Raw genomic sequence first — 22,047 nt, 5'->3', positions numbered from 1 at the left:
CCAACATCTGATGCCGATTAAATTCACGAGTATTTGTGATGATGGGAATGAGAAGTCTCGACGTAATTCATTCGCACACCAAGACACCAAAAAATACTCCTTCCGTCCAATAATAGGAGCCACATTTGGTTTGCGCACAAATTTTAAGAAATGTAAAGAATAGTGGATTGGAAAAGTTAGTGGAATATGAAGTCCACTTTTTTATATTGGTTTGATAACAAAATGTGAATGAAGTGAGTTAGTCGAAGTCTCGAAGATGAGACCTACTTACCATTTAAGGTAAATGTGAAATGGAACTCTTTTGTAGGACGGCCGAAATGACAAAAATTGACTCTTATTATGGGACGAATGAAGTATGTTTTTTCTCGAATTTTCGGTTGGGTTTGAACTTAAAATGTTTTTGAACATAGAAAAATACAATTACAACTTAATACGACAAACAATGATCGATTTGGCTATGACGATGTAAACATGATAGTATATGCTCTTTGTTTATTACAAATTCATCATCACGAATCAATCAAAAATAACATGACTAACAATTAACCAAAGAAATCGCACAAACATGTCATTGCTGTTGTTTTGCTAATTTTCAAGTTAAAAAACACTTAAGTATATAGACTATAGATCCTAAAATATTCCTTTTAACTAACACAGTTACTAAAGAAATTAACTAGTTATAGACTATATGTTAAAAGGTTGTAAAAATGAATTGTAAATTTGTTTAATTAGTTACTGGCCTTTGAAAAATCTCCAAAAAGGAGGTGGCCATGAAATGATAATCATAGGCCCTACCCAATAATATGGAGTAATCAATTTCCCTTTCCATCACTATTGGGGTAACAAAGCCACTGGAGCCCATATGCTATAAAATACAGTCACTAACCACGAAAATTAGTAAAAAGTAATCCAGAAAGCCTTTTTATTTATTGTAATATTAACAAAAGTTAACACGGTTAAATTACTAATGGTGTAAAAGTGAATCCACCGTAATTCTACTTTTCACAAATCAGGGGATAATTAAATCGCTAAAATAACATATTACACTTGTTCATTAATTTAAATGGAGGACGAGTTAAAATCGTTAAAATCGAAATACTTTGAGGAAGGAACAAGCTTTTAACCCTAAACCTTCTGAATAAATATTAAGGTTTGTGCAATTTGAATGTCTTTAAAAATATAGCTAAAACTGTTTGAATAATATATACTCAGATAGTGAGGAGTGATTAATTGCTAACTCATAATTTAATTACTAACTATAACTAATTTAAGGTCATATGATTTAAGAAAACATGTGGTCTACTATTTGCCATGTGTAATTTTCGTTTTTATTAATAAAATAAACAAAGATTAAAAAAAAACTCCAAATTAGGGTTTTGGATGAAAATGTCAATATAATGTTTCGAAAATATCAACACAATGCTTTGAAAAGGTCAACACAATGCTTTAAGAATGTTAACTCATTGCTTATATTGACATTCTACATGTATTATATTGAAATATTTTATATAATATGTTGACATTTATGCTTATACGAAAAAATTATAAAAATTTGATTTTTTTTTCAAATTTTGACGTCGGAATATATGCATGTAGGATATCGTTGGAATCCTTATGAAATTATCTTTAATTTGATATATGTTATATGAATTTAAAGTTTTGGAATTTCTTTTAAAAGTTAGTTATAACTAAATATGTAGTTAATTGACATTAATACCCCTATTGATATTTTTTGGAATTAATCATATGGCCTTATTGAAAATTTTCGTTGATCGTATTGACATTTAGGGATTAATGATCTAAGCCCTTAGTTTGAATATCTAATGACTATTATTTAGTTGTAGTTAGCAATTACGTTATGAGTTAGCATTATAACACTTCCCCCATATAGTTATGCCATTTTTCAATAAATAAATCTTTAGCAAACACCCATTAGCAACATTTCTAAGAATATGTTTTCAACGAAACTAATTCTTAGAATATATTGAGATTATAGTAGACATGTAATAGTATTTGATTGTTATGTGAGTGATTTAACACCTGTAACTGCATTAAGCATATATTTTGAAAGAAATTCCTCCAACACATAATATTCCCTATGTTGGATATCACACTCTAGGTAAATGACATTGCATAACTGACTAAATTATCAAATACAGTATTCAGTATATACTTTCATCCAAATTAATTACAGTAAATAACAAATTAATAGAAAACACAACAAGGCAACAAGAATCCAAACACTACAGATACAAAAGCAAATCGCTAAAAATTCCATTAAATTTCAATCCATTCCACAACTTAAATATATAAAAATATTTACTCATGTAAATATGTCATTTTCTCTATCGATGTAAAATTATGTAAAAACTTTTGCAACCGAAAAAAATAGATTAAATATTGATGACTCGATGTCATTTTTTTTATCAATAAATAATTACATAGTTTAACTTATTGACGAAAATTAATACACAATTTGTAAAGTAAGAGAAAAATAGAAAAAAATAATTGTTTTTAATGGAGGATGAGGTCCAAAGAAAGAAGTTACAAAAAATAGAAGCGGATATTTTTATGTGACATCCTAAAATGCAAAATGTCCTTATTTTTATAAGATATAGGGAATGTAATTTTATGATTTTTTTTTATAAAATATTTGTGAATAAATTCAAACATATTAATTTTATATTGACTAAATATCTCCGTAATTAAAATGGAAATTTGTAGCCTGTATGCAATATAATGTGGTACTATATTGAACTTGATATTGTAGATTGTTATATTATACACATAATGTCATAAATTTTTTTACTAGTATAGAATATTAGAATAGTTGCGAATAATTTGAAGCAATCACATTTTTTTCTCGCTAAATTTAAGCCCAATTAAAAAAGGAAATTTGTTCAACTCGTAAAAAAAGGTGACATATGGAAAATACGAAACGCATAAACGAATAATGTTATTGTGCTGTGCTCTCTCTTCTCTCTGATATCTCAATCTCTCTCCTCTATCCCTCCTTGCCTATAAATACTGCCACCTCTTCCCTTTCCGCACTTCTCTCCTAACGAAAATAATTCCCCAACTATTTTCAGTTCGTAGGGTTTCTTCGATTCGCACACTGATTCTGTGTAATCACAGTCAAATCCCTACGCTATACGGAGTCGTATTCTCCCTACCCAAACGGACGAATGGACTCTTATTCGCTGCATCTCGCAATGGCGGCACTCTTCGGCGCCTCCTTCGTCGCCGTCTCCGCCTACTATATGCACAGGAAAACCCTAAACCAGCTGCTGGAGTTCGCCAAGTCGATAGAGCGGGAGAGAGACGGCTTCGCGGCGGAGGACGGCGCCGCCGACGACGCCGCGGACCAGCTCAAGCGCTACCCCTCGCGGAGGCGCAGGAAGGCCAACGGCGGCTACAACCGCCGCGCCTCTGCGTCGTTGCCGGACGTGACGACGTTCTCCGGCGGCGCTGGTGAGGGGGATGAGAAGAGGAACGGCCCGGTGCGTGTGGACTCTATTCCGGCGGGGCTGCCGAGGCTTCACACGCTTCCTGAAGGTATGCGAATGTAGGAATTGTATGTGTTTGATTTGGTTATCCTTCGAGAATGTAATCTGGACTCTGCGATATGCAAAAGGAGTTAATGAAAGTTAATGAGACTGAATTGATTTAATCAATTTATAGCGGATTGATGCGTGACAGAGTACTGGCGTGCAGTTGTATCAGTGTCGTTGATTAATTGATGGCATCGTTGCCAGTACGATTGCAATTCAATTGTTGTATTCAGGTTTAGAGGATGAGTTTACCCTCCCTGCATTCATATCCTGTCAACTGCATCTGCCTTTTGTTACTTAAATGAAAGTATCCGTTTGGACATTACTTAGTTTGTTTTTGTTACTAAAATTGATCGTTTGGAATATCTTCGGAATTCAAATCGTACAGGATAAGCTCTGACACTCGGTAGTGTAATTATATATAGATTGAGTTTGATAATAGCACTTCTTATTTCCTTCACTTTGTAACAGGTAAAAGAGGAAATGGAATACTGTCTCAATTTTGATAGGCTGTTGTGTTCTGTGCATCACCCACGATTCTGGTGCTTCCTAGATAACAACTGAGAAAAGTTACCAGATCCAAAATTATGGACATCAGACAAACAAGAACCATGTTTTTTAGAAGCATTGGTGTTTTGTTTCCTTGTTACTAAGCTTTTTCAGCTGTATTAAGCAAAGTGGACAGCTTTCTAAAAAAATTTATTTAATGAAATAGGCACAGGAAATACTGTGCCCTATTCACTGTCCATGTCAAGTACTAATATGGATATGAATTGCAACGCTAACATCTTTTATCTACTGAATGTTATCCTCCCAAAGATTTTTTATTTGATCCTCACATGTTTTTGTGAATACCTATTTCATTTCTTTCAAGAAAACCTGCTAATGTCAGTGTAATTTTTTGAGCAGGTCATCTTATTCGGCCTACTTCTCCTAAATCACCCGTAGCTAGCGCAAGTGCATTTGAAAGTGTAGAAGGCTCAGATGATGAAGATTTAACTGATGCTTCTAAGCTAGAAGCTACATATATTCTTACTAATGGAGATGCGGTGAGTAGAGTGACATAAAATAAATACTTAGGTTCATTTTCCTATCTATCCCTCATTCTCTTACTTGCATAATATACACGAAAACATGTACATGTCATCTGTGTTCAAAATGGCGTTGCTGTTTTTTCTTCTCTTGAGGAGAACATTCTAAATTTGGTTGCTTGTGTGGATGATACCTAATTGTGATTTTTTTTCAGAATCTACCTAGTGTTAATGGGGAACAAATGCCTGTGGCACCAAGTATGATTCGCTCACACAGTGTATCTGGTGACTTACATGGCGTCCAACCTGATCCTGTAGCTGCTGATATCTTAAGAAAAGAGCCAGAGCATGAGACTTTTGTGCGATTGAGAATCTCCCCCACTGGTATTATTCTCATTACTTATGTCTTATGCAGGACATATCAGTTCAGTCTTGAAACCCTGCTGTGCGAGGGTTTGTCCTCCTTTGTTCTGATATCTTTTTACCTATATTCCCATTATTGCTGTCAGAAATACCATCCGTTGACGAAATGGAGGTCTACCGAGCAATACAAGATTGCCTTGAATTGCGGAAAAGTTATATTTTTAGAGAAGCTGTTGCTCCATGGGAAAAAGAAGTTATATCTGATCCTAGTACTCCAAAACCAATAAAGAATCCATTTAATTATACTGTACAAGGGAAATCTGATGTAAGTCTCATCAGTAATTGTTATCTTCAACTTTTGTACATGGCATTTCTATCCAAAATTGTTATCTCATTTTTATTATGAATCACTGGAATGTGCTGTTTGCTATCAGTTTTTTAATAATTTTATTTCGAAACCCTTGCAGCACTATTTTCAGATGGAAGATGGAGTAGTTCATGTCTATGCCGATAAAGATTGTAAGATATTTCCCCTTAAATTGGGTACTTTTGATTTGCATTCTCTTCTTTCTAATTGTACTTCGCTTTTTTTTTTCCCAGCAAAAGAGAAACTTTTTCCGGTAGCTGATGCTACAACTTTTTTCACTGACCTGCACCACATCCTTAAGGTCATCGCAGCTGGGAATATTCGAACTCTATGCCACCACAGGCTAGTTCTTCTAGAACAGGTTGGTGCCCCCTCTATTCTAAGTACTGCATTTACGAATTTTTATTATTTTCAAATAATTAGTGACTGGGTACATGCTGGTGTTTGTTTGGCTCCAGAAATTCAACCTTCATCTGATGCTTAATGCGGACAGGGAGTTTTTAGCTCAAAAAAGTGCACCACATCGAGATTTTTATAACGTCAGGAAAGTTGACACCCACGTTCATCACTCAGCTTGCATGAACCAGAAACATCTTTTAAGGTTCATAAAATCAAAGTTGAGAAAGGAACCAGATGAGGTATACACTGACATTTCTGTTCTTGCACCATTAACAAGAATGCTTCCTTCGAGTTTATTCAGTTGGGGGGACTACAAATTGTTGATCCACACATACTTTCTGATATAATTGACATTTTTTTTCTACGATTGTCAGGTTGTTATTTTTCGAGATGGAACATATCTGACCTTGAAAGAGGTGTTTGAGAGTTTGGATTTGACTGGGTAAAGTTAATAGCTTTTGAGGGATGTTGTACTTCTGTAAAAAAATACTGAAATATTGGGAATACTGTCCTTTTGCACTGCCTGATTATTTAGACTGTGTACTTGCTATTCCACCGTACATCCCATAATAAGTCTAGTGCTTATTATTTTATGCTCATTCTCTAATAATTGGTTAAAAAACAACAGGTATGATCTGAACGTTGACCTGCTGGATGTTCATGCTGACAAAAGCACTTTCCATCGTTTTGACAAATTTAATTTGAAGTATAATCCCTGTGGTCAGAGTAGATTGAGAGAGATCTTCTTGAAGCAGGACAATCTTATTCAGGGTATGCACTATATATCATCATTTATGTGACAGATTTTAGCAGTATTTTAATACAAAGATTTGTTAGATCACCCCTTGGTTATCTCTATTCTAGTGTTTGCTTATTTACTTAATCTGATGGCATTTTCTCTGTTGATTGATGCTTAGTTTAATTTTGTCATGTTTCCAACAGGCCGTTTCCTTGCTGAATTGACTATGCAAGTTTTTTCAGACCTGTCTGCAAGTAAATATCAGGTGAGTACCTACTTGCTAGCATTTCAGGTACAATTTGTATTCTAATATCTTCAAATTTGGTTTATTGAGTTGTTCTCTTGCTTTTGTGCAGATGGCTGAATACCGAATTTCAATTTATGGCAGAAAGATGAGTGAGTGGGACCAGCTTGCAAGTTGGATAGTTAATAATGACTTGTACAGTGAGAATGTTGTGTGGCTGATTCAGGTAAGAGATAATGATATTCATCCACTATGATATAACTATGTAAATATGATCTGGTTTTTAGAGGCAACAAGCCTATGTGATTATTACACTTTCTTGAGTGAGTGACACTTCATTTTCCCATTTTTATTTTGTTTTTTTCACATGTAATGGTGTAACATTGAGCACACTCCTTTGGCTTGAATTTTATTACTTATTTTTGTTCTAAATAGAACATTAATGAATCTGAGCGTCTGAAAGGCATTGTGAATCCTATGATATGTTGGGAATCTCTAGTTATATCACTGATGAGTGTTACTTTTTTCCCATTCAAGATGTCTACATTTCCTTTTTAATTTGTTCCAACTATACATTTCCTTTTTAATTTCTTTCTCATTGTTAAAACACTCAACTACATCTTCTCTCACTACTTTAATATAAACAACTCCACCTAATATCCCGTGCCATTCCAAGAAAGTGGCCATCTTGGGACGCCAGGAATATTTCTGGAGAGTAATGGCTTGTAGGTTTAAAAGCCCATCTCTCTTGCTTGAGAAATACTCACTTTTTGCGCTGTAAATTACTGTTTGGTATATGGAGTGCTCATTTTTCAAGTATGTTGGATGCAGCATAACATTAACATCCTATGAACCTTGTATCTTAGCTGTTTTATTTAATTAGATTGGTATATTTTTGCTATAACATGCATGTACTGAATTTTCCCTATTAAACTCCAAACTTGCTTTATGTTAAAAAATGTGGTTTTTTGTATGTCTGAAATCTAAATGATCTTATTCTTAATATGTAATTTTTTTCATCTAGCTTCCAAGGCTCTACAATGTGTACAAGGAGATGGGGATTGTAACCTCATTCCAGAACATCCTTGATAACATCTTCCTGCCTTTATTTGAGGTCACTGTCGATCCAGACTCTCACCCGCAGTTGCATGTTTTCTTAAAGCAGGTTCGTCTCCATAATATATGCTCATTCAATCTTTTGATCGGCATAGGAGTCCAAATTTTTTAAATTTTGGAGGCATATCATAGTTTAAACTCAACCTCCAATCACAAATATCTAATGTTCAAATTTAGTGAATCCTTTTGTTTCTGAATATCTGTCTTTGGTCTTGATAGGTTGTTGGGCTCGATCTTGTGGATGATGAGAGCAAGCCTGAAAGGCGGCCTACTAAACACATGCCCACACCATCTCAGTGGACCAATATCTTTAATCCTGCATTTTCCTACTATGCATACTATTGTTATGCTAACCTGTACACTCTGAACAAGGTATACATCCTCTTGTTTCATTCGTAAAAAAAGCTGAAATCTCTCTTTGTGAATTGGGGTCAAATGTTATCTTATATGACATTTAGATGTGATAGTTTCTTTTCTCTGTCCTTGTCATAGTTGTTTATTTTCTTTGTCCTTTTGCGAACTGCATCAAATTGGGAATAGAGATATAGGTCATTAGTTAACTTACATATCACCATGAGTGTATTAAACTTGATAGTACTAGATTAATTTCAATTATACTAGCCATAGTTTCTTTTCTCTGTCCTTGTCATAGTTGTTTATTTTCTTTGTCCTCTTGGGAACTGCATCAAATTGGGAATAGAGATATAGGTCATTAGTTGACTTCCATATCACCATGAATGTATTAAACTTGATAGTACTAGATTAATTTCAATTATACTACACAATTTTCTATCTAGTGTTCACTTGGAATAAACTGCGGTTTGGTTTTTGCTATAATATAAACCTGAGGAAACTGTGACTGTGAACTTAACAGGTTTGCAAGTGTATCCTGTATATCTCACAAACAATATTCATCTTCTAATTTTCAGCTTCGTGAGTCCAAAGGCATGACAACCATTAAGTTCCGACCCCACTCTGGAGAGGTCAGCACTTAATCTGGACACAAAATTCTATTCACTGGCCTCAGTAATGTTTACATTTCTGATTTTTTTTCTTTTCTGGACATGATTAGGCTGGTGACATAGACCATCTTGCAGCAACATTTCTCACAGCTCACAATATTGCACACGGAATCAATCTTAGAAAATCACCTGTTCTTCAATATTTATATTATCTATCCCAGGCAAGTCTCTAAAAATTTAAATAAGATTTTGTCCATTGAATACTTCAGTCTCCAATAAATGAAATGGGTGTTTTGAATTCAGATTGGTCTGGCTATGTCTCCATTGAGCAACAACTCTTTATTCTTGGATTACCACCGCAATCCTTTTCCTATGTTTTTCTTGAGGGGCCTCAATGTATCCCTCTCGACTGATGATCCGTTACAAATTCACTTGACAAAAGAGCCGCTGGTGGAAGAATACAGTATAGCTGCTTCAGTGAGTTCGCATGATCTGTTTGTTCACCAATTGAAACTGAATAGAGTTTCCTTACCCATTGTTTGACCATTGTTGTTACAGGTGTGGAAATTAAGTTCATGTGATTTATGTGAGATTGCTCGTAATTCAGTGTACCAATCTGGTTTCTCTCATGCCTTAAAGGTGCTCACCATTTCTCTCACTCTGTTATGAATGTTATCCATCTGCATGTTCAAACCACCACTGCTTCTGCATCCATGAAAGTTCATTGCATTATTATATAAGTCAGTTAATCGTTTGAATGTATGAAAGTGGACAAGAGGGTAGTTCTGATTTAGGCATATTCATCATCATCAAGTTCATTTTGGGGAGAACTAATTTTGTTCTTGTATTTTGTGCTTTTGTATAATTTCACTCTTCACTGCTTTCTAACAAGTTTCACTGCCTCTCCTACGCTCCGATAATTTTTCTGTAGTCTCACTGGATTGGCAAGGAATACTTCAAGCGAGGGCCAGATGGCAACGATATTCACAGGACTAATGTACCTCATATAAGGCTCGAGTTTCGTGAAATGGTACGTGCCCAAGTTAGTTCCATGGAATTCACTTTTCTTGTCAAGCATTTCAAATCATGAATTTTCACAAGCTGGTTTTTATGTGATGTAGATATGGAAAGAGGAAATGCAACAGGTTTATCTTGGGAAGGCAACCTTCCCCAAATATGTCTATCCGTGACGTGCTTGGCTAGAGCAACGAACGCTCCGAGCATCAACAATTACTTGACCCTTAGGTAATTATATGGAGTACATATTTACACCTTCACTTATAGCCAACAACGCCAACAGCATACAATGTCTACTTATTTAACTAAGTAGAGGCAGCCTATAACCTCTCTACAGAAAAAAAAAACCCATTAATTTCTTGTTGATTGCAGGTATGGATAACTATATTACTAGCCTACGTCTCAAGTCTGATAGGGGGTCGTGATTTTGCAAGATCGTGGGCAAGATGTCGATATCTGAGAAGTGGATACCACGGAACTGAAGAGAAGAAGAGCACCTGAAATCCAATCACACGATTCAGATGAGAATCACAGCTGAAGATCACTTTTGTTTCAGTGGCATGCATACTTGGTGTAATATATAGAGTTTTATGGTGTGTATTACTAATCAGCTGGAGATTCTTACAAAGAAGCTAGTGCTTATGTAAGACTTTATTACATGTGATACCTTATAACTTGCCTAATAAAATGAAGGGAAGAACGTTGGGGTTACTATTTTTTAGCTATATTTATCAATGTATTGTGCATCGATGTTCCTTTATTTTGTCGACTTGTTTGGGTTTTTGGAACTGAGTATTGAGAATGTTATTAAATAAACTTATTGTTAAATGAACCATTCAAAACAGGGTGGGTTAATCTAGTTTTAGTTATTTATTGGTAAGACGTCATATATAGTAGTAGCAATTAGAAGCTGACTAAGAGCATCTCCAAGAGGAAAGGTAAATGGAGAGGTAAACTAATATAACTATCATATTTATCTTTTTTTTATGAAAAAATTATTCTAAGTAGAGAGGAATTTGAAAAGGTATTATACATTTTTCCATTTTGAAAATGTATCTTTATCTCTCCTTCAATGGAGTGGTAAAAATTTATAACTACCATATTTGCCTTCTTTTCATGAAAAATAATTCTCCAAAGGAGAAGGTATTTGAGAAGGTATCACACTTTAAGAATTTTAGTGCATTTTGTAATATTATTTTATGTTTAAAAAATTATTTACCTTTCTATATACCTTTTTTATTTGGAGTATGTTTCTTTCGGGAATGGTATATTCTACTTTTTGAGGAGGTATATAGATGATATACCTTTTCTATATACCTTTTCCCCTTGGAGATGCTCTAATGGAAAAATAATTCGAGTACAATGAGAAGCTTTACTGAAACAAATGTTAGATTTATCAATCCTATTGAAGAAACAACTCATTCTTCAGCTAGATGTTGCCATCCATTATAAATTCATACTATCCAATTTATTCCTCAAAATTGTCAGACTATCACAGAATGTCTCAAGATACTACTTTTGTGGCTGAAAGTTGCGACCATGCTTCTATGCTTTAACTTTCTTGTGTTGCTTTATCTCCTGAATAACTCCATCAGCAAGTGAGGCGTCGTCAAAGTTCTTCCCAAAGAACTTCACAAATTCCATATTTGGGTCCATCAGATACCTGCAATATAGTGGCTAGTTATTAGGGAAATGAATACATCAATCATGGCTTCAATAAAAGTAAGGAGTGTACTTACATGACTATAGAGTGGTCAACTAGATAGTCTGATCCTTCTTCTTCAGTCTTCATATAGTACACTCGATAAGCACGTGCAGTCTTCTTGACCTCTTCTGGTGAACCGGTGAGGCCAATCAACTTCGGGTGGAATTCTGCACAGTGAAATCCGGTTGCAGTTGCAGTTTTTGTTCAGGAAGAAACTAAAGCAGTATCAACTTATGTCAAAATTTACCTTTGACATACTCGCGTACTTGTTCAACAGTATCCCTTTCTGGATCAACTGATATGAACACTGGCACTACTTCCAATCCAGATTTTGCCTCTGCGTATATTTCAAAAATGTTAACATAATGCAGCTCTCATCTTGATTTTGGATCCCACCAGAAAATACTTATTTGCTTACTTATTTTATCAATTGCAGAAGCCAGCTTTATTAGCTCATCTGGGCATATATCAGGACAATGAGTGAATCCAAAATAAAACAAGTTCCACTTTCCCAAAAAATCCTTCTCAGTGACCGCTTTGCCGTTATGGTCAATGAGGTTAAATGGGCCTCCGATAGCTGCTTTCCCTACTGAAGGTCCCTGTTTTACTGCGGTCGAAGCCTTATTTAAGCCTGCAAACCATCACATGATAAGCTATATGATTATATAATCTCAAATCATACATCACAAATGAATAAATAGAAGAAAAAAAAAAAGAGAAGACAGAATGGAGTTGAAACAAATACTACGCGATAGTACGTAATTAGCAGTATATGATTGATATTCGCTGCCAATATTCAATCTACATGTGAGATAGTATAGAGTTTTGTAACAGTAAAAGATATCAAATGAATGATCACCCCTAATTTATATCAATATATTATTACCACAAGGGCCTAACTATGAAAATGTAGTCTAACATCTCCGAGCCTACAAAAATAAAGTCTTGATAGTAATATATTCAATCGGACCACAGTATTTACCTGACCACAATGTAACAAACCTTTCTTTTCTCTTTTCTTTGTTTGCACTTCTGGTGAAGACACATGCATTTTGAACTACTAATAACTTATGAAAGTTTATCTCAGATTGAAGATCATGGTTATATCAGATTCAAGATCTTGGAAGTCTCTTAAAACAACCAATATTTTGTTATAAGTTCCTCAACATCAATAAATTAACAAAGACTCATAATCACCAAAATGAAATCACTCCGCAACTCACCATAGATATCTAACCTTCAATATGTCGTTTCTTTTCCCTGTCGTAGTAGTACACCAATCCCACTCCAGTACAGAAAAGCAAAAAGAAACTCATCCATGAAACAGGCTGCCCACAAAAATTCACATCCTTTTATCAATACCACACTCGTACCAATTAATCGAAAGAAAGACGATATGCAACAAGCGGATACCAAACATTGAGAAAACAAAACCAAAGAGCCTTCAGAAATTCTACTCCAAAACTAATAATACATGCAAAATTTTCAATTCAGCTCAAATAATCCACAGAATGAATCCAGACTCGAAATAATAAACAAAAGAAATCAAATAAACGAACGATATGACTGAGGCATACCCCTCCTCGGACAGACTTCCCTTCCTGCTGAGTGTTTTCCGATCCACCTGAACTCTGCCCTCCATCATTCTTATTTTCGGAACCGCCCTGAGCCGAGGCAGCAGGCTGCACCGCAGCATTGACATTCGATCCCGGCGATTGAGCAACTCCTGGATTGGGGGCGTTCGTGCACAAAAATCGACTGTTGGCGGAAAATGCACGCAGCAGTTCGTACGGACTGGTGGAAGGAGGCGTATTCTGCAGAGATTTATCAGGAAGAGAGTGAAATCTGGAGGAGATAAATCGAGAATTGAAGGAGTAGCAGATTTGACGGAGGCTCGAATTTCGCAGAAATGCTGAAGCCATTGCTGAACTGTGATGAGATTTAGGGATGATTTGGGGATCAATAAAAACCCTATGGCTGGGGTTTATGTAGGGCTGGGGAAAAATACCGAAATACCGAAATACCGGCCTTATCGTACCGAAAAAATACCGAAAATACCGAATTTTCGGTATACCGTGACTTTTGGTACGGTATGATACTTTACCGAAATATTTTGGTAAGGTAACGGTATGAATTTTCAAATACCGCGGTATACCGTTGCATACCGAAATTCGGTATATACCGTAAATTAAGGTATATACCGTAAACTATGGTATATACCACAAAAATATAGACGCAATTATATATAAAATATATTTTGTATATTTTTAAATTATAAAATCATCGTAAAATATAAATATAATTATGAATAAATTATATTAAATTTATTTTGAAAATTATAAAATATAAATAATATTCTAAATACTCTAATTTTCTATTTTAATTGATGTTGATAGTCAGGTATACCGCAAAAGTAAGGTATACCGAACTTCGGTATGGTATACTGAAAATGAGGTACGGTATCGGTATGGAAATTCGTCATACCGAAAATAAGGTATACCGAAGTTCGGTATACCGAAAACTTTGATAAGGTAAAGGTATGACTTTTTCGCATACCGTATTTACGGTAAGGTATACGGTATGGTGGTTTCGGTAAGGTATACCGTACCTACCCACCCCTAGGTTTATGTATGCTTATATGAACAATGTTTAATTACTCCTATTATAACTGTGATTATATTATTATTTAATAATTAATTAATACTATCTCCCCATGGTTCCATTTGAGTTCGGTACAAAGAAATGTAAAGGAAAGTGGAAAAAAAAAATGGAACGTGAGTCCCACTTTTATATATTATTTTATTTTATAATAAAATGTGAGTGAAAAAGTTGAATGGAATGTGAGACCTATTACCATGAGAATATTTTAAATAAAACTCCTAAGTGAGCAATCCAAAAATGATAATCGGAACTGCTAAAATGGGACGGATGGGGTACTATATTTTGGCAATAGTATCATAGTAATAATATTTGTAAACCGTTGTTGCATACTAGTATTATTGTACTCCTAGTAATATTTTATTTGTGACTTGTTGAGCAAGAAAAAAATTGAGAATAATCTTTAATGGATTTTTCTGTTTCTAGAAACAGCTAGGTTCTAGCGGAGTAAATTTAACCTAAAAAATAAATCTATAAAAAATAACATATACCAATCATATCATTCTTCGTCTTGGACTAAATTGTGATATTGTTTTAGTTAGAGGAATGATTATGACTTATTATAATATAGTTGGTTATCTATTTAGGATTAAGATAAACCCTTAAATTTCAAAATCAATCATATCCTGATAAAATATTGAAATTTCGAAACATGACCAAGTCCAAATGTCCAATTAAATTCAGCAAGTCGACCGAAGGCCTAAGTTCCCCCACAAGCCATGCGAACTTGCAGTTTGCACCACGAGGGGCTTTGAGCTTAGGATCAACGTTCCAACTACCTTGTATGACGGGATATAAATCAGTGGAAACAGAAGTTATTGCCATACATATAATATCCGTTGAGTAAACTTGTGATAACGCATCAGCAACCACATTAGCACAAGTTCAAGCTTTTGCTAGGGAGAGTTGATATAAAAGTCTACAACCATGTTCCATTCAAGCTTTTGCTAGGAAGAGATGATATTTCTGAGTTATATGCAGCGAGTTTTTCCTTAAATTATCTTAAGTTCCACACTCAAAAAGTGGTCAGGAAGTTTATGCCCAAAACGTTAGCACAAATAGATATCTTAACTTCAATTCACTAAGAAGCCTGGTGGTGCATAATAAATTGACCAAAACCAAACTTGTTAAATGACATAATTATTCACTTGCAAGATTTTTGGTTTTGGTATAATTTTGTCACAATAACGTAATCCAAATATTTGTTCATTTAAGTTCATGAAAATCTGCAACCATTAACCATATATTTCTCTAAGTTGCATAGATAAACAAATAAACAACCCCCAAATAATGAAAAGTACTAGGATTACATACTCATCGCCGACACAAATAGGCTACACCGTCAAAAGTGCCAATTCGATTATTATCCACTACTATTAAATAAGTATTCAACAAGAAGTTTCATCATCAACCTTCATCTTCTTATTTAGATGAAGAAAAGAACAATCACCACGCACCTACATTTTCCTCACCAAGATCTAATGCACTATACAAAAACAACTCCCACACCGTTTCAGCAGATCGATCTTCGACCATCACTGGTCCTTGGGCTGCAAGCAAGTAAAGTTTCGTTGTTTAAACAAATCATATTAGTACATAAATGAGTTGCAAGATTCAGTATCAACAGTTTTTAATGACCCACCCCAAAGTTCTTAGATGCATCCTTCACTTGCTCGGCCAACTCTTTCTTCTTCTGAGCAGCTGCATGGAGCACAAACGGTTTAATATGGAGCCATTATGATCATCAAAAAGCAACACAGAACGTAAAACAAAAGAATACCAATCTCAGATATTTCGTTCATCTTCCTTGATGTCCTCACTGCAAATCTCTGGAAACTCGGGCTGGACAACATGATATATACATACATTAAAAAACAATACACTTGTGATAATACATCTGCTACATTATAATTAAGTATTAGATAGCACAACTCCTATTGAAAGAACAATGCAATTATAACAGTGGCATGCACATGGACAAATAAACAACCCCATCAAACTGGAAACAGCAAATTGCCATCCAAAATTCCAAATATTTCTCAAAATCTTATAAACCGAGCTAGCTAGCCTAGGAAGATCCTCTTGTTATGGAACTGCTACAGTTGTCACTAGCCAACAGAAGTCATCAGGATCTCATATTTTTATCTTTTTGAAAATTACAATCACTTTGTTTCAGTAACTACTGCTATCATGTACGAATCACGACAAGCCTAAGAAAGTCATCCTAATATTCTATTTTTTTATCTTAGTTAGGCACACTACAAGACCAACAATAATCATGGCAATTATGTCCTTAGTTGATCACACAACGAACAAAATGGGGGTAACTATAAACAACCTAAACAAAATCAATTGTTAATGTTAAAAAGAATACTCCATAAAGAAAGGTTAGACAGCCAGAATTAAGACTTTACAGCTTTTGAGTGCTGATTCTGCAAAATAGGGAGTAGCAAAATTAACAGAATTCAACAAAATCCTCCAACAACGTTCAGTCTTCAATAGAAGTCCAGACAGAACAAATGTGATACTATCATACTAATAGTTACAACCCTATCGAAGTCATCGGAGGCTCCTATTTTCATTTCTAAAAACATAAAACAATCTCACTTCAACCAAATCATACAATCAAGCCTTATTACTTCCCTCTTCACCATATCTTCGTCACCAGCAGAAAAAAAAAACAATAAATATGCAATAAGCTGAAAGCATCGATCAGGAAAATATTTTATGCAAAACTTGATCAATGACATTGACGACGGATCAGAAGCCAAGTTTAAAGCAAACAGAAACAAGATTTTTAACATCTCAGTCGTAACAAAATCAATAGAACCTAACAAAAGAATCCGACAATTTTCAATCGACAGAATTAGCCTCAGACCGATAAATTTCGATAAAAAAAATCGCGATTATATTTGCAATCGTTTACAAACCTATCGCGAACGCAAAATTCGTTTCCCTAATTCGATAACAGCGTTAAATTCATCATCTTTCGACAACAAATATAATATATCTAATGGAGATATTGAATCAAATTCATAATCAAAAGCAAAATTACTTGTTGGCAAGTCCATTTACGATGAGCTCGTTAGCGACATAAGAAAGCACTCTGTGAATGAAATTTCCGCCCCCAGCCATCCTTCAAATCACAGAAAAAAAAGGTTAAGAATAATCGTAATGAAATATGGAAAGATCGAATTTGTGGTTGGAACAGATTTCAACTACCTGAAAGAGATCCAAGAATCGAAACCCTAATTGTAGATGTATATGAATAATCTATTTGTTTCGTGTTCCTGTGAAAAATGCTTGGCTCGTCGTAATCCTCTCCTAAAAGAATTTGATTGATGGGCTGACCTTCCTTTAAATTACTTGATTGGGCCCAGTTTTTTCTTTTATTAGTACTTAGTAGCTTTTTTTGGGTTGATAAATTGAAATTACAATATTAATTTTCCTTATTACTAATAATTTAATCTATTTAAAAAGTTTAAACAACTCTATAAACTAATTAAAATCAGTACAAAATAGACAGTTTAATTTTTTGCGCGGTAAACTATACTACTATAGAGATTTTAATCCCTTTTCTCCAATGCTCAAACCAGATTTTTTCCTTCTATAAAAACTTTACATTAATAAAACTCGAGGAAGTTGTATACTGCCTCCTTCCCAAAATAATTGTCACATTTTGTCATTTTGGTTTGTCTCACACTAAAAGTCATATTTCACTTTTACGTAAGTACACCCCACATTCCACCAAATACTGAATATGGGACTGAGGTACTCCCTCCGTCCCAAAAAAATTGAGTTGTATTCCTTTTTAGTCCGTCCCAACAAAGTTGATTCATTTCCTTTTTAAACAGAAGACAAAACATCTAATCGCTCTTTTATTATTCCATCATTTACTTTACCTTTTCTTATCTTTCCTATTTTTTTTCATCTCTCCTATTTATTTAATACTCCCTCCGTCCCAGATTTATAGTCACATTTAGTTATCACACGGGTTTTAAGGAATTGGTAGAGTGTGTAATTAATGAAGTGAAAGGTGGAGTGTGTAATAAATGAAGTGAGATGGTGGAGTGTTTAATAAATGAAGTGAGTTGGTTGAAGGTGAGTGCCTTTTTGACTTTTTTGTTTTTTATTTTTGTTTTAGTTTATTTTAATGTGGATAATGGCATTTTTATGAACAATGGAGTAAAATTGTATGAGTAAATATAGAAAATTCTAAATGTGACTCTAAATGTGGGACGGACTTTTATAGCAAAATGTGACTATAAAATTAGGACGGAGGGAGTATAAATTCTTAACCTCCGTGTCCAAAAGTTTCGTCTCAACTTTTATGAGACGGAGGGAGTACTATATTTTATTAATCGTCTCAAATACTGAGACTATGACATACCAAACAAATTAATCATTTCATTTTTTCAGAAAAATTAACCTTTTTAACTTGACCTTTTTCAACTTGTTCTCTTTTCACTTCTCTCAAGTCTCAACAATTTAATTAACTTGGAATATGTTATACTATTTGTTTTGAGATTAATATTTTAAATAAACTGTGGAAGAAGTGAATTTGTGCAAATTTTGGCTCTTACATACGTAAAGCATGCATCATTCACCTGTTGCCTGAATAACGCATTGGAAATTTTACAATTAAATTTGAAACGAAACACTAATGCGAAATGCATCGTAGTCTCTCTACACGAAGAGCAAATGCGCGTAGAGAATCCGATTCCAAGTGTCGGGGACTCCCGGTAAACACCAATGTATGCAATCTGCGTGGTGCAATGGATCCTTCTTCTCTTCATCCGTCAACAATCTTCCCCCCGATTCAGTGTAGATTAACGAGTGGGCATCGATTCTGTACTCCGACAGCTGAGTCACGTTCAGCATCGTCACCGGAGTCTTCATCTTTCCGACCACGTCGACGACGGCTCTCATGATCCGCAGGTCGGAGCCGGTTCCCCAGTGCCATTTGTTTCTGATCGGCTTCGTCTCGTTGAAGCATTTGATGCCTTTCTCGTTGCCCCAATCTGCGCTCCTGATGTTCGATGAAATGTGGAAGTCAGGTAATTAATTTCTACAATTAAATTAATTCGTTGAGCAAAATTAATATAATAGTACTGAAAGTGGGACAGCAAACCACTTATTATACTGGATTAAAGTGGCTAAGATTTGATATCTATACTTTTACATGTGTTAAATTATGTTATTGTGTTTATCTTTTAGGTTTTTGAAGCTTTTGATTATCCTTACTTTGATTTAGATGTGTGGCAAAATTGGATCTTTTTTGAACTGAAAGACAAGATCAAAATCTTGACGTGAGTAAGATAGTTTTGGTGAATATACATAAAATTGGGGTGTTTTTTGGTCAAAAAAAGACTCTAGAGCTTAAATATGCTTCTGCCAAAAGAGAAAAAAGAGACAACGCTTTCTATATTTTAAGGTTAAAGTCTTCCGTTAGGTGTGATTTTGATGAAGATGTGTTAACAAATGAGATTGTGATTGTGGAATAATGATGAGATTGTAAGCCATTAACCTTCATCTATTTGTACTTTTTTTCCCATTTTTCCATAATTGTTAGTGTTTCTATATAAGTTGGTAAACGTCTTGTTTATGCATTTGAATCGATCATTTCATAATTGTCTATATAAGTATTTACAATAATAACCCATTTGAGAAGAAATGGTTTTAATTGGCATCTTCTATTTGCTTTTTTTTTTCTTTTGCTATCATAATTTGCCATTATGAATAAATAGAAAGACTGACCTTTGATGAGTAGGAGACATTGTGGTGAAAAACACCTTTGTTTTATTGGGATTTATATTTGAATCCACCCAATTTGCCCATGTCTTGAGTCCTAATGTGTACGAAACAGAGGCATCAAGTTCTTGAAATCCTTCTTCACCATTTGCAAATGAACCCCATCTGCATCAAGCGGCAGATGTAAGAATCCCAGCTGTTTCAATGCATATAACTTAGTAAAAAAGTTGAGAGATTTTTACAGTGACTTAATCTTCAGACCACTCATCCACCAAACATATGTGTTGAATACCAGGATGTCTACGTTTGTCCAGTGCTCGGCATGCTTTGCTACTGAATCGACTCTCAGAATCCTCTTCTTTGGGTCTGCTATTATGTGAAGATCCGAGTTTGATTCCACGAGAAACGGAGCCCAGTAGAACTCGATGGTTGCGTTGTATTGCTACACAATCAAGAAACAAGAAACTGTGATTTCTTGATAGTTCACACAATCTCAGTTTGTGACTGAAGTTTGTTGCTGTTTATATGCACCTTGGCTTTGAACACGTTATGCATACGCCCTCGTTTCATTGATTTCTCCCCTTGTGGTATCACAGATTCAACTAGGCAGACGAGGGACTGCCACTGCCCTCTCTGCAGTGAGTCCCCAACGAACATGATCCTCTTCCCTTGCAGCTTCAGCAGTGCAGTTTTCGGATCAAACCTGCACGAGCAAACAACGAGGTTAGCCAAGAAACACAAACACTAGCACAACCCTACTCATATGAAGCCTCTTTAGGCGTGATTTTCTGATCAAAGCTCAGTTTCATGGCTTGTGTAGTCTGGCATTCCTGACCTAGGCAATATGCAGTCATCAGGCCTCCATTCCCATTTCTGGTAATCAAGATCGCGCTTCCCATTCTTGACACACGAGACCTGCCTGTCCAGATACGGGCATGATGTGTCCGTATACAGAGGCTTATTAGTACGGTTGAACACCCATTTCCCTTGATTGAGAGAGCACTCTTTCGGGTCAAACTCAAACCGGTCATCTGTGGCACGTCTCAATGCTGCATCAACTTTTTTTTTCTCTACCATAGATGAAAAAAAGAAAGGGTCAAGATCATCATAAACTCCATGACTGAGACGACGTGAGACTAATTACCTGTGGCAGCTTTCTTGGCAGCATACCTTCTGGCACAGGGCTTGAGCCTAAAAATAGAGGTTGGAGAGAAGAAGGTGATGCTCTCTGTGTAGAGCAGCACGAGGAAAGCCAACGCGCAGATTGCGATGGCAAGAATCGACAGAGGTAGCTTTCCTCTTGGGGGCTTTGGCATCCCCATTGGAGGAAAGCCAGATAAGGGAAACTGGAGGTTGATGAGAAAAATGGAGGTAAGTACTAATGAATGCAGAATTATTATTACAAACCTTAAGCAAAACAAAGTGTGGTGGAGTTTATATCATGGGGTTTTGAGTAGGAGTGAAGCCAAAGTAATGTTTGATTTAGCCATGCTTTCTCTTCTTTATTGCAACTTAATTGGCATAACGAGCTCCCCTCATCTCCCATCCTAATGAGTTGTGTGGTGCGGACCGATCATTGAATTTCTTTGGGTATGTAGCAACTTTAAATTCGGACTAGTTGTCCTACCATTGCATACAAATCAGTAAGGGGACTAGTTATTAGAACCGTCAGTAAAAAAATTTCTGTGTGAACACAAATAAAAAATAAAAAAAATTGCTCGAAAGAGTATATCGGAATAATTGTATCATATTAATATGGTCATTAAGTTGAACCTCATGTGAATAGGGTTGCCCATCTTTGAATCACAATGAATATTGTACTATCGAAATGTCACTCTATCCCATTTTCTGTGAGAGGAATCATTAGGTATGAATGGTTAATTTATTAAAATAAAGTCAACGTCGCTCCTTTTTTGCTCTTACATTTTTTTGATATGATTACTCGAAATAGATTGATCATTCCAGTTAAATCAAGCAGTCCCAAGATTAGCAAAAAATAGTTGCTTCATTTAGTCGTAGCCATATTATATTACCTATATACTAGTAGGAGTATTTAACAAGCTTATAATCCCATAAATTATGTGGAGTTTAATGTGATGCACCTAAAATTTATACAGTAAAGCAAGTCATTTTTATCATAATTT

The 22,047-nt window shown here is 35.1% G+C and overlaps 4 protein-coding genes and 1 long non-coding RNA gene across 5 annotated transcripts; 2 read left to right on the top strand and 3 right to left on the bottom strand.

Annotated features, from left to right (window-relative positions):
- Window positions 1-2,980: 2,980 nt before the first annotated feature.
- On the top strand, window positions 2,981-10,503 carry FAC1 (AMP deaminase, putative / myoadenylate deaminase). Its single transcript, XM_048124440.2, has 20 exons — window positions 2,981-3,555; window positions 4,461-4,600; window positions 4,798-4,966; window positions 5,092-5,270; window positions 5,413-5,464; window positions 5,546-5,673; window positions 5,771-5,950; window positions 6,086-6,153; window positions 6,340-6,482; window positions 6,654-6,715; window positions 6,807-6,920; window positions 7,719-7,859; window positions 8,030-8,182; window positions 8,740-8,793; window positions 8,883-8,993; window positions 9,076-9,249; window positions 9,331-9,411; window positions 9,704-9,802; window positions 9,894-10,017; window positions 10,162-10,503. Exons 1-19 carry the CDS (start codon window positions 3,186-3,188, stop codon window positions 9,960-9,962), a joined length of 2,487 nt encoding a protein of 828 aa, XP_047980397.1. The 5' UTR covers window positions 2,981-3,185; the 3' UTR covers window positions 9,963-10,017; window positions 10,162-10,503.
- Window positions 10,504-11,141: 638 nt separating this feature from the next.
- On the bottom strand, window positions 11,142-13,457 carry HCC1 (electron transport SCO1/SenC family protein). Its single transcript, XM_048121030.2, has 6 exons — window positions 13,072-13,457; window positions 12,732-12,822; window positions 11,913-12,125; window positions 11,742-11,831; window positions 11,529-11,661; window positions 11,142-11,452 (listed from the first exon to the last, which is right to left on the bottom strand). The coding sequence occupies exons 1-6, from the start codon at window positions 13,414-13,416 to the stop codon at window positions 11,335-11,337; spliced, it is 990 nt and encodes a 329-aa protein (XP_047976987.1). The 5' UTR covers window positions 13,417-13,457; the 3' UTR covers window positions 11,142-11,334.
- Window positions 13,458-15,440: 1,983 nt separating this feature from the next.
- On the bottom strand, window positions 15,441-17,509 carry LOC125219025 (UvrABC system C protein). Its single transcript, XM_048120867.1, has 5 exons — window positions 17,375-17,509; window positions 17,208-17,288; window positions 15,933-15,994; window positions 15,795-15,853; window positions 15,441-15,702 (listed from the first exon to the last, which is right to left on the bottom strand). The coding sequence occupies exons 2-5, from the start codon at window positions 17,285-17,287 to the stop codon at window positions 15,688-15,690; spliced, it is 216 nt and encodes a 71-aa protein (XP_047976824.1). The 5' UTR covers window position 17,288; window positions 17,375-17,509; the 3' UTR covers window positions 15,441-15,687.
- Window positions 17,510-18,712: 1,203 nt separating this feature from the next.
- On the bottom strand, window positions 18,713-21,313 carry LOC125219230 (protein trichome birefringence-like 3). Its single transcript, XM_048121145.2, has 6 exons — window positions 21,048-21,313; window positions 20,739-20,973; window positions 20,435-20,606; window positions 20,146-20,345; window positions 19,910-20,068; window positions 18,713-19,181 (listed from the first exon to the last, which is right to left on the bottom strand). The coding sequence occupies exons 1-6, from the start codon at window positions 21,223-21,225 to the stop codon at window positions 18,839-18,841; spliced, it is 1,287 nt and encodes a 428-aa protein (XP_047977102.1). The 5' UTR covers window positions 21,226-21,313; the 3' UTR covers window positions 18,713-18,838.
- On the top strand, window positions 20,497-21,388 carry LOC125219231 (uncharacterized). Its single transcript, XR_007176094.1, has 2 exons — window positions 20,497-20,626; window positions 20,724-21,388. It is a non-coding gene; the product is annotated as an uncharacterized LOC125219231 (long non-coding RNA).
- The last annotated feature ends 659 nt before the right edge of the window (window positions 21,389-22,047 follow it).

The sequence above is a fragment of the Salvia hispanica genome, chromosome 1 (genome assembly GCF_029641045.1).
Source record: "Salvia hispanica isolate PSC_SH4W2 chromosome 1, Shi_PSC_v1, whole genome shotgun sequence".
NCBI lineage: Eukaryota > Viridiplantae > Streptophyta > Magnoliopsida > Lamiales > Lamiaceae > Salvia > Salvia hispanica.
This window is presented reverse-complemented; position numbering and strand designations above follow the sequence as displayed.